A 13,469-nucleotide genomic window follows, 5' to 3' on the forward strand; every position below is an offset into this window, starting at 1 on the left:
GTACAACCCTCAGACCTCTGTGCTTCTCAGAATTGTGATGAGTGCATTGAGTCCTGCTCCATGGGTGCATATGCACTGCCTTATTTAATTTGGCTGTGTTTGATGGGACATCCCCTCAGTATCTGCTGACAAAGAAAGACTCTGTAACAACTATAGGGATATCTCCACACCTGCACCGACACTAACAGATCTGTTCAAAAATTGATTCTCTCACACTCCCATATGCACACGTACCGACCGGCACACTGTTTAACAAATGCAGCCTTAGAGGAGTGTTACTGTGTGATGCTATAAATCACATTAATGGGGATCAGCAGACTGCATACTGTTCATAACAGAAAGGCCACACACACATAGTCAGTCTTGAGGTCTCCATTCTTTGCTTAAAGCGACAGTTCTCAAAAACAGAAAATTCTGTTATTATTTACCACTCACTTTGATGTTATTTCAAACTGGTGTAATTGCTGTAAAGCAAATGTGTACATTTTTGTTAGCTTTATATACATATATGCTGTAAGTAAAAGATTGCATTTTTTAAGGATTTTCTTTTTACCAGCAGTCGTTTCGCTCAAGTTGGTGTAGGTGTTCGCCACTCTGCAGATGCACCTCATCTGTTTTCACCTGCGAGTGTGCGTTTTAGTTGCTACTTTATTAGCGTGCTCTTTATTGCTTCTGCTTTTATGGTGGATGTTGTTTAGCTTTTAGTTCGCTATCCATTCATTTGCTGAGAGCCTCCATCCATGCATGTAGCCATGTAACCAATTTTCTCGCAGAGTTTGAGCACTTACATTTATTTGTGATTTAATATTTCACCTGAAATTGGAAATGGAGAGAAAGTAGGTCCTCTTTTCCATATACCACACCTCCTCCCCGCAGCATTGGCTCTTATCAGATGCGAGTAAAAAAAAAAAAAGAAGAAAAAAAAGAGGGAAAAATCTCTGGCTTGTGCATTTTACTGCTGATTTAATTAGCCATCTCTTGGTAAGTTCACCTCAGTATCTGTCACACCTCACTAAAATGAAAATCCATTCTCTAGGAAAAAGGTAGATTAATGAATGCCCTTTGTAATAAATGAAAATGGGAAGCGCAAATATGCATAGTCATGAAATTTAATTGTGCTTTCTGGTGATTGGGTTTTGCTGGGAGTGGGTGTGGGAGAGAAAAAGGCGATAGGGCCAGAGGTGGCTCAATGTAGCGCGTAACGCACAGCTTCAGCTGCCTAATGAAGCGAGTGTTTATGACTGAATGCAATTGTGTCATATCCACTATGTTGAAACACACACACGTCCTTGAGTTTGTGCTTACAGACCACCATCACACTGAATTTGTTTACTTGTGTAGAATTCTGTCAGCTCGTTGTACAAACCCAGACATGTACGTTTGATTTTTATGAAAGCAGAAACAGAATCTTGCAAAACATCTCCTATGCTTAACAAAACAGCAGTTATTTGATTCAAAACACAGTAAAAACAGTCATACTCTAAAATAGTATTACAAATTTGAAGGTAAATATAGTTTAAACTGCCAAAGCTGAATTTTTAGCAGCCAATACTTAGTCTTCAGTGTCACATGATCTTTCAGAAGTCATTCTGAAATATACTGATTTGATGCTTAAGAAACATTTCTTACTATTATCGATGTTGAAAACAGTGCTGCTTAATATTTTTGTGAACACCATGATGCATTTTTTTTTTCAGGATATTAAAGACTAAAGTTCAAAAGAACTCTTTTGTAATGCTTTTGATCAATGAATGTGTCATTTTGATCAGTGATACTGGAAAGCTGTAATCTGATTTGCTGATTTAAGGATTTTTGTCAGTTTGCCAAGAAACAAATATGAATATGACATTCGGGGGATAAGTCTGCTTTTGACAATGAAATCATGACATTTTTTGGAGTTTGCCAAGTATGTGCCATTAAACCTTTAAAGGAGAAGTTCACTTTCAGAACAAAAATGTACAGATAATGTACTCATCCCCGATCCAAGATGTTCATGTCTTTCTTTCTTCAGTCGTAAAGAAATTATTTTTTGAGGAAAACATTTTCTCTCCATATAGTGGAGTTTAATGGTGCCTTTAACTTCCAAAATGCAGTTTCAATGCAGCTTAGAATGGTCTTATCTACTTGTAGTGAAATGATCAGTCATTTTGTAAAAAAAAAAAAAAAAAACCAAACAAACAAACAAAAATTACAATTTATAAACTTTTTAACACTTGTCCTGTCTAGCTCTGTGTGCACTCCGGCACTCTGGTTCAAGACAGTTAGGGTAGGTCGAAAAACTCCCATTTCATTTTCTTTTCGAACTTTTAAATCGCCCTATATCACTGTTTTACCTTTTTTTGTTGTTGTTGTAAAGGGCGTTTAATCTTCTTGCATGTTCACTTTGTAAACACTGGGTCGGTACTTCTGCAGCAATGTAGGATTTTAAAGTTGGAGGAAAAAATGAAATGGGAGTTTTTCGATATACCCAAAACTCTTTTTAAATAACAGAAACAAAGACGAAAATCTATTGACATTTTTGTCAATGAATAAAAACGAGGCAAAAATGTTAGGGAGGGACAACTGGACAGAAATCTGTCTTAACAGTGAAATACACACAAAATGATGTCAAATTGTCCGTTTTTTACTAGTAATTCACATAAACGCACCCAGTTATATCTTAAGTGAATGTAAACTGTTATATAATATCCTGTATAATGTCTGCTTCATAGAATGAAGGATGTTGTATGCAAGCTCTTATAAAAAATGCGTATTATATAACCTTTGGTATTTCATTGAAAAGAGGACCTTGTTCTTGTTTCTTAATTAAGAGTTCTTTTATTTAATTTTGAGATAAAAGCGCTATGTGTCACAGCAGTTAAATCTGTATTGCGTGTTCAAATCATTCATATTACCAGGTTAACAGATATATAATGAGTTTGGAAATTTTTGAAAACTAAACCCATAAGGTTTTAGTTGATTAAATCTACTTATTTCTACTGTATATTTAGTCAATTAAAGTTGTTATATTTAGGGCCAGTTTTACTAACAGCTTGGTGTTAAAAATGTACTGTCAGTTTTGAATAAAGACACGGAGTGATGAATTAGCGCTGAAAAGGTGTGGACACAGTAGGGATGTCACAATTCTCAATATAATATTGAACCGTTAGGTACGACATCCACAGTTTAATACGCACTTGTGAACTGCGTTTTTCCGGTTTTGTATTTAAATAACTTCCTTGTTTTATTTCTCTCGGAATTTGCTGTATGTGTGCCCGTGATTTCACATGCTGAAATGAGGAAGCGCTTCCCCACTTATATTTGAAAAAGCAACACATGCAGAGCATCTTCCATTCTAATGGACATGAAATGATAAGCCTTTCTAAACCTGTTGTCCAACAAAGGAGTTATAAAAAACATTACAACCTCTTTTTAATTCACAACATTAGTCGAGTGTTTGAAGTAACTTGCTTATGTGATCTGATGTGGATTCTCATCACAGAATGAGACAGACAATATATTCTATACTCATATGTGACCCTGGACCACAAAACCAGTCATAAGGGTCAATTTTTTTTTTCGAAATTGAGATTTATACATCATCTGAAAGTTGAATAAATAAGCTTTTAATTGATGTTTGGTTTGTTAGGATAGGACAATATTTGGCCGAGATACAACTATTTGAATATATGGAATCTGAGGGTGCAAAAAAATCAAAATATTGAGAAAATCGCCTTTAAAGTTTTCCAAATGAAGTTGTTAGCAGTGTATAATCATAATCAAAAATTAAAGTTTAATACATTTATAGTAGGAATTTTACTAAATATCTTCATGGAACATTTCCTAATGATTTTTGTCATAAAAGAAAAATCAATAATTTTGACCCCTATAATGTATTTTTGGCTATTGCTACAATTATACCCCCAGCGACTTAAGCAACGGCTTATGAAAATACACAAGATGGCTTGAAGAACACAGATAAACCAATATATTATTGCAGACGAGTGTTTATTGTCCTTACATTTCATGATGTAAAACGTTTAGCGTTATATCTTATTTTTATTAAGTTATGCCTTTATCCATATTAGAGAAGCTGGAACGGAACATCATCAATGATACTTCTTTGACGCATATGTGGATTAGTATAAATGAATCATTCTATTTTGCGTAAATCAAAAAAATAATACCTCTCTTAAAAGAAAATTGAAGCAGACATATATACTAAACCACACTTTTTCCAATGTACAGAGGTTTACGGGAGTATTTTGAAAACAAAAAAAAAAAAAAACGCAGTGAAGTGGCAAGATATCAGAACCGAACCGAAAACCGTGGTTAAAAACCGAGGTACATATTGAATCGTGGACTAACTGTATTGTTGCATCTCTAGGACAGTTATTTTTGTGCCTGACTTTATCGCATATGCATTTGTAGGAGTTTCCCTTTCAGACGCAAAATTTATGGGAGGAGAGTATTCAAACGAATCACGCAACATGTTTTACTAACGTTTGCGCTCGTCAAATTACTGGCATTTGCGCCATTATTTAACGGCCGAAAAAGCATGTCTTAAACTATTTTGCGCTTGAAATTACAGCAATTATTGCTAGGAGGAGGCACTGCAGAGAACAGAGAGTGCGTGGTATAAGGGAGAGGATGTTTTTCCACACTTATTTATTTATTTGGAATGCCAAAAGGACACATTATGCCATGTTATTTTTAATTTGCGTCAGGAAGTAAAAGACGACTTGGAACCCTCAACTACAAGCCACACAATACCAGGTCTATCAAGACTTCTAGCAAACGTTCATTTTTTGGCCTCCGGTTCATTACAATGTACTGTGGCTTCTTTATTTCTTTATTTGAGCATTGGTCGATAAGTAAATGACGGAATTGTAATTGCGCTCTTGCGCTAATTTGCCCTGTTTAGAATAACTATAGCCCTTAGTCAACTAAAACTAAACCAAGACTAAAACAATTCAGATGACTAAAATGTGACTTAAACTTAATGGCATTTTAGTCTAAAGACTATGACTAAGACTAAAACAAAATGTCAAAATCAACGATGTAAATAGTCCATGTGACATCAGTGGTTCAACTGTAATTTTACAAAGCTATGAGAATACTTTTAACTTAATTCAACTCTCATTCACAAGAGTATCACAATGCATGTGTGTGGTGCTGCTAATGCAGGAACTGCCGTTTTGACATAAACATGTCATAGCTTTGTAACATTATATTTGAACCACTAATGTCACATGGACTATTAAGGATGTCCTTACTACCTTTCTGAACCTTAAACGTGGTAGTTGCGTTGCTGTCTATGCAGGGTCAGAAAGCTCTCGAATTTCATCAAAAATATCTTAATTTGTGTTCTAAAAATGAACGTTCTTCCTGGCTTAGAACGACATGAGGGTGAGAAACTAATGACAGAATTTTCATTTCTAAGTAAACTATCCCTTTAAGTAGGCAGTTCATGGCTAGAATAAACTGCGGTGTGCATCCAAACTTATGCTGTTTAGTTAAAAGTTCTGGCTACGCAAGACTAGCTTTCTCTGGGTGAGTATAGCTTTATCAAATTACACTGACTGGTAAATATTTTTCCACCATCTCTATGAAGAGAGATGGTTAGGAGGGGTCATGAATAATCCCGAGGCCTGATAGCACACTCGCTCTCTCACGTCTCCCTGAAGACACCCATTGGTTTGAGCCACAGCGCTTCATTTTCTCTAGATGTCTCTCCTGCTTCCTTACATGCTGCGTGTTTTCATCATCGTTGTGGGACATCAATCTGTCTTCCGCGGAGCACACGGGTTTGCAGACGCGCGCCGGCACCTATCAAACGGGGGGAGGCCGGAAAGCCGCTTCTTTCCTGCACGCCACATAAAAGCCGCATATAACACACATGCACAAATAAATACAAAGAAAGCAGAAAACGCGATAAAGAAATAAGTCATACTAATTAGCCCGCTAATTCTTTGAGGACTGTGCCAGCTTGATAAAGGATGCTAAAGCTTATTAAAGTAAAAGCAGCGTTGTAAATTTTAATTCTTTTTTATGTTTTTTTTTTTTCAGCACAGCTTTATTTTTAATCCCACTTTATGAAGTTTGCCGCGTGTAGTGTGGGTGGGTGGGAAGAAAAGAAGGAAGGGGGTTTGATTGTGTCGCTGTAAGGCAGCAGGGGTCTCCGACTCAGATGCATTAACACGCCACAGGCCTTTGTTGCCACCTAGGGTCCAGACCACGCTCTCGCTTTTCTTTCGTCTTTGCTCGCTTAAATTCTTCCTTACGCTGTCGCGCATTTTTCTCGCTCTCTTGCTATTTCACACGAGCTTAGGGTTTTTTTTTTTTGCCCTTTTAAAATCTAAAATGCAATTAGAATGAAGAATGTGGCATTTCATTATCATACATGTATAAGCAGTAGCCAGAGGGCTGGCTGCTGCATGGAGAGTGAATGGCAGAATGAAGGCTCCAGCTTTCCCTCGAGGAGAGTGATGGAGATATCCCACAAAGCCGCTGCCTGTCAGCGTGATCGGGCCCGCAGTGGGCCGGCGTCTCCACCATGTCTCTCCCTCACAAAGCAAATGTCACACTGTCAGCAAAATGAGCACCCTGTTTCGAAAAAAGAAGATTTGAAATTGAAGCTTTATAGACCGAGGAAGAACTTCACATTTTGGAATTATTTATATTTTGACATGTATATTGCAGTTTTCAGCAAGGCATTTCATCTTGTTGGGGATGGACGGCGTGCGTGAGTCCTGTTCTTTTATACCCTAGCTTCTCAAACTTTTCATATACTTTGATTAAATTGGAATAGGAAGTACCACCTAGTGCTGACAATGTTCCCTCCTTTTTTCAGTATTTAGTGTACTGTCTCTGTTTAAGCTTAAAGGGCTAGTCTACCCAAACATGAAAACTGTCATCATTTACTCATCCTCATGTTGTTCCAAACCTGTATGACTGACTTTCTTCTGTGGAACACAAACTGAGATATTTAACAAATATTTTTAACTAAATGGTTTCTGTTGTATTTTGACTGCCCTTGTATGGGAACAAAACTTGAAATCCAATTTCATGAAAACATCTTCTGCAAAACAAAGTCAAAGAGGTTTGCAACAACATAAGAGTTAGTAAACTGTACGACCCCTCATCAATCAATTTCAGACTAGCATCTACTGTCGAGGTCAAAAGTTTACATAAACCTTGCAGAATCTGCAAAATGTTAATTATTTTACAGAAATAAGAGAGATCATACAAAATGCATGTTATTTTTTTATTTAGTACTGACCTGAATAAGATATTTCACATAAAAGATGTTTACATATTTCTCACAAGAGAAAATAATAGTTGAATTTATAAAAATGACCCTGTTCAAAAGTTTACATACACTTGATTCTTAACACTGTGTTGTTACCTGAATGATCTGCAGCTGTGTTTTTTTGTTTAGTGATAGTTGTTCATGAGTCCCTTGTGTGTCTTGAACAATTAAGCTGTCTGCTGTTCTTCAGAAAAATCATTCAAGTGCCATAAATTTGGTTTTCAGCATTTTGTTTATTTGGAATGTTTCCAACAATGACTGTATGATTTTGAGATCCATCTTTTCACACTGAGGACAACTGAAGGACTCATATGCACCTATTACCGAAGGTTCAAACGCTCACTGATGCTCCAGATGGAAAAAGGATTATTTGTCCTGAACAGTTAAAACTACCTGCTGTCCTTCAGAAAAATCCTTCAAGTCCCACAAATTCTGTTTTTTCCTTCTTTCCAATAATGACTGTATGATTTTGAGATCCAACTTTTTGCAGAGGACAACTGAGAGACTCATATGCAACTGCAAACGCTTGATGCCAGGGAAAAAGGATGAAAAGCCAGGGGTTTTTTGAATTTGAAGATCAGGGTAAATGTAACTTATTTTGTCTTTTGGGAAACATGTAAGTATCTTCTATAGCTTCTAAAGGTCAGTACTAAATGAAAAAAATATGAGATTTAGGCAAAAGAAAAAAAATAATGTACACATCTTCATTCTGTTCAAAAGTTTTCACCCCTGGCTCTTAATGCATCGTTTTTCCTTCTGGAGCATCAGTGAGTGTTTGAACCTTCTGTAGTAGTTGCATATGAGTATATATATCTCTCAGTTGTCCTCTGCAAAAAGTTGGATCTCAAAATCATACACTCATTATTGGAAAGAAGGAAAAAACAGAATTTGTGGGACTTGAAGGATTTTTCTGAAGGACAGCAGGTAGTTTTAACTGTTCAGGACAAATAAGGGACTCATGAACAACCATCACTAAACAAAAACACAGCAGTGGATCATTCAGGTAAACTTTTGAACTGGGTCATTTTTATAAATTCAACTATTATTTTCTCGTGTGGACTATATGTAAACGTCTTTTCTGTGAAACATCTTATTCAGGTCAGTACTGAATAAAAAATAACATGCATTTTGTATGATCCCTCTTATAATTCAAATTTTTGCAAATTCTGCAAGGTGTATGTAAACTTTTGACTTCAACTGTAGATACTAAAATCAACAAGTGCAACTGGAAAACACTGCTCAAGGTCTCAGCTCTTGCCTATTGCTACTGCAATAGTAATAATGTATACTATCTACACTAATGTTACATATACTTTAGTATTCAAAAGTTTAAGGTAAAGTAAGATTCAGCAAGGATGCAAATCAACACTTTAGAATAATTTCTGAATGATCCTATGACACTGAAGTAATGATGCTGACAATTCAGCATTGCCATCAAAGGAATAAATTACACTTTAAAACATATTCAAATAGAAAACAGTTGCTTTAAAATGTAATATTTCACAATATTGTTGTTTTTGCACTATTATTGATCAAAAAATGCACAAAGAAAGAGTCTTATCAACCCCAAACTCCTGTGTAGCTGGGTGGCCCATGTCTAGCAAACCAAGAAGTATCCAAAAGCCCCAATTTCACCCTGCCCCCAGGATAAACACTAAATCACTATCGGGCCATGACGTGTGGGTCAACGAGTAAGCGTTTGTGTCCATGTGTGTCCATGGAAGTGTGAAAAAGCTCAATCGAGGCACTCCATGGGATTGTTAGCATGCACCGGACCACCCTCCCCTCTTGTATCCCTTTTAAGTGCTGACTGGCCTGATGATAATGTATGGCGCCAGAAGTAATTGGAAAATTGGCAGGCTTGTCAGAGAGATTTGGTGGATGGCACCGGCTGATCCGGCAGCAAGGTTCATGAGGTGTCGTCCCACCTTGAGATTTATATCGCCGCACGGGCCGGCAACGGCAAAGTACCCAGAGTTCAGGAAAAAGTAACTCATTTTTCATAAAGGCCTGGCTGGATATCAAAAGTCATCCACAGACAGAGACAAGACCCATATGGGAGCGACATTGCTGAATAAAGCAAAGCTGTCTGCTCAGATTAACTGCGGAGGCGGCTCCTGAAGCCACATATTGGACGTGTATCACAATTCTGATGTTTGTATGTCTGGAAATGAAGCTGGGCCTAAAGTAGTTTTCCCTCTAATGTGGTTATTACAAAGCTATTACTATGTAATGACTAGATTATTACTATGGTCTTGGATTTGCTTTTAATAGATACCTTTAAAGAAGTTGCCTGAAAAATGAAACTGGCCTAAAGTAGATTTCAATATATTGACAATGGCTTTCATTAAAAAGTTATTACTATGTAATTACAAGTTAATTACTGTTCTAATCAGATTTGTTTCCATAAATGTATTAAGAGCTTTAAGGAACAATAGATGCTATTAATGAGATGTCATCGTCGATGTTTTGTACTCTTGATGCTTTCTGTAAGTAAAGCCATGAATCATCATGTGCTTCTCAGCTGCTTTGAGTGTAGTGTGTGGTCAGGGCTCTGCCATCACACATGGCTGTGCGTAGATGTGTTTATTAACCTTTGGAGGAGGGGATAATTGCATCTGTCAGACTCACTTAAAAGCTGAGATGGCCGTCATTTCCTGTTTGTCGTCTCCTCTAAATTTGCAGGTTGTGTAAGTGACTCTGGCATGACGTTTGCTCTTTGTACTTTGCCGTAGAGGCACTGAAATTACAATTATTCAGAGTTAAGCATAGCATGTCAAAATACAGTTTAAAACCTTGACTTCTCCAGTGATTTTTAGCAATATGCATCCAAATTAGATAAAATGTATGCAGTTAAAATAACAGGATGGACATAGGCTAGCAAGTTTGTTTTTGTTTTATTTTGTAAGGCATGTTTTTGTTACACACATAAAACTCATCCAAGATGTGACTTGAGGTGTGAAGCTAACTGCGTCATTCAAACTAAAAGAACATTATTATTATTACTTTTTCATCTGCCAATACTGATACTAATCTGATACCTGTTGTTGTTGCTTTTTTAATCAGTTTAGAATTTCTACCTCATTAACTTAACTACACACTGCCTAAATATGGTTATGTGTTGCTTTATAAAGTTACTATATATATATGTATATATATATATATCCCATTCAATAAATCACAATAGGCTCAGCTTTGTGTTACTTTTCATATAAAACATTTCAAATTCTGCCCATTTGATTAGGAAATTCAAGCCATAAATGATGATTTGGCACGCTTTAATGCGGCATGATAGATTGTTGTAGCTTCTGGGTAATCACCGGTGTCAAACACATAGCAAAACATTTGTGACAGTTTCATTTTTGTTCTGGATCCAGTGCTTTGCTGCCGCACTGGAGCGCACTCACCACCAACTGGACAGGGGTGGGAATTACAGTAAGAAGTGAAGGAAGGTTTTCAGATTTTTCTGTCACTGATAAAAAATGTAAAAAATCCTGTCAATGATGAAGATATCTATAAGATATATATATATATATACAGTAGTCAACATTTGAAGTGGAACCAAAAAGTTCAAAAATTTGTCCTAAGACAGGAACGGGTACTGTTTTGGTTTTAGGACAATTTTGATGAAAGGTTTTGATCCACTTCAGACATTGATATATTGATATATATATAATAAAGAACCTTCTAGAAATTGTGAGTATATAGAAGTAAATATATATACAGGGTGGGCCATTTATATGGATACACCTTAATAAAATGGGAATGGTTGGTGATATTAACGTCCTGTTTGTGGCACATTATAAGTGGTCAGAAACTTGTAAATAACTCATGAAAGAATAAAGTTACGTTAAAACCAAGCACACCATTGTTTTTCTTGTGAAATTCCCAATAAGTTTGATGTGTGATGTATCCATATAAATGGCCCACCCTGTATACATATAAAGGTCGGAATATAATATAAAGTAAATCTGAATGTGTATTTATAAATCAGAATATATAAATGAAATCAGAAGTCTGAATATACAAATGTATATCCAAACATATAGTTATAAGTCTGAATATATAAATACAAACCGTAATATAAAAATGTAAATCTTGAGTATATAGAAGTAAATCTGAATATACAATTTTAAGTCTGAATATACTAAGTAAATCAGAATGTATATTTAGAAATCTGAATCTAAAAATGTAAATCAGAATATATAGTTATAAATATGACTATATAAATGTATATCCGAACATATAGTTATAATTCTGAGATACATGAAAGTTGCAATATGCAGATATGTCTGAATATATAGACAAAAACTGGTATATACGTTAATCTGAATATATAGTTAAAAGTCTGAATTAAATCTGAAAATATAGTGGAAAGTCTAAATATGTAAATGTAAATTGTAAATATAGTTATTATTCTGACTATAAAATTGTAAAACCTAGAGTATATAAATGCAAATCTGAATATATAGTCCATATCTCAATACAAATAAATCTTATTATTAGGCATGCCAATATAGGCAGATGTTTTCACTACTTTTTAAATGAAAACAGTATGCCTATACAACTACACCTATATACATCTGATTTATAAATATATTCTGATATACTTTTCTTCAGATTAACTTTTTTGTGTGTGTGTATATATATATATATATATATATATATATATATATATATATATATATATATATATATATATATATATATATATATATAAAATGTAGATATATGTGAGTGTGTGTGTGTTTTTGTTAGTTTGGCAAAAAAAAAACAAAAAAAAAAACGATCTGCCAAAAAAATGTCCGTATGAATATTGGATCGGTGCTTCCTTAATTATGTTAGACCCTGAACTGAACTGATTATTCAAGCTGAATCATTTATGAACTTCTTAAGAACCTTTTTTTTTTTTTTTTTTTTTTTTTTTTTTTTTTTTTACGTAAAATGTTCTTTTCACTTTATCTTTTTATTTTTATTTTTTATTTTTTAATTTCTTAGGAGGAAGAACCACAAGAGGTTGAGGATGAATCTGTAAAAGAGGAAAAGACTGAGCAGGAGATCCCAGACTGAAAAACCCTCAACGTTACCTCACGTGAAGTAATGGTCTTGTCTACACAGCCAGCGCCATCACCTCATTTCCTGCTGAATAGCAGGACACAAAATAACTTTCACAAATGAAATCAACTGACGTGAACTGCCACTGCTTCACCAGACTGAAATTTTCCTCCTTTGTCAACCAGAAAAATGATTAAATTGCCAGCTTAAAAAAATGTCAATGCTGTGATCTCTATATATTTTTTTAAATGTATAGAGAATTGTACAGACTCGATGTGTTGAAGTCCACCGTCATGAAGGCCGCAGCTGATCGTGATCTTCATATGAGCCTGTTTCTACCTTAAATACACTGTGTCTAGTCAGAGTTATTTTTCATACACTAACTGACATTTCCCATGACTCATGGATGGTATAACGTGTGCAGAGATTCCTCAAGCAGTGTTTCTTATCGTATTTTTTTATATAAAATAAACTGCACACTATTTGTTCCTGTCCCGCAAACACCTCTTTGCTTTATAATGTCGTTATTTCATTTTTTAAACACCAATGCATTATACGCATATGAACTTGCATTGACAGTAAAACTGACAGTGGCTTGTGTTATATAAATAATTCATTATTTCCTGATGTAAGAGCAAAGTCTATTTTATAATTTTTTACAAATATCATTTTTATAACTACAGTATATTCCAGAACATCCTGACAGTGTTGTTGTCCATGCTCATCTTTGGGGCTATTCTCAGTTTTAAACATTATTTCAGTGTATAAACAGTGGGACAATTCATCTGCCTCAATGCTTGAGTTCAAGACAAGTCTGTATTTAGGTATTTAAAAAAAATGTGACCTTCGTAATAAACAATACTTGTGAATTTATTATTTCTGTTATTGATGCTAAAAACAACAGTACTGTAACTATTTAGATGTCAGTCAAGATAAACGGCACTCAAGAGCTGACGAAAAAGCCATACTTAGGGACTAAAGTGCACTTTCCACAAATAGGGTACAAAATAGCACTTGGATTACTTTGGTCAGTGAAAGAAAATGTTTTTTTTTTGTTTTTGTTTTTTCCAATAGTTTTAATCAGTGATTTGGGATTTTGATAGCAATTATATTGTAGTAAATA

General features: G+C 35.1%; 1 protein-coding gene across 1 annotated transcript in view; it reads left to right on the forward strand.

Moving 5' to 3' along the window:
• phf14 (PHD finger protein 14) overlaps positions 1-13,234 on the forward strand; it is a 120,398-nt gene extending 107,164 nt beyond the window's left edge. The window contains exon 18 of the mRNA XM_051136951.1: positions 12,290-13,234. Coding sequence (XP_050992908.1) covers positions 12,290-12,361 — 72 coding nt within the window. The 3' untranslated portion in view covers positions 12,362-13,234. The remainder of the gene's footprint in view (positions 1-12,289) is intronic.
• The last annotated feature ends 235 nt before the right edge of the window (positions 13,235-13,469 follow it).

The sequence above is a fragment of the Labeo rohita genome, chromosome 19 (assembly GCF_022985175.1).
Source record: "Labeo rohita strain BAU-BD-2019 chromosome 19, IGBB_LRoh.1.0, whole genome shotgun sequence".
Taxonomy (NCBI): domain Eukaryota; kingdom Metazoa; phylum Chordata; class Actinopteri; order Cypriniformes; family Cyprinidae; genus Labeo; species Labeo rohita.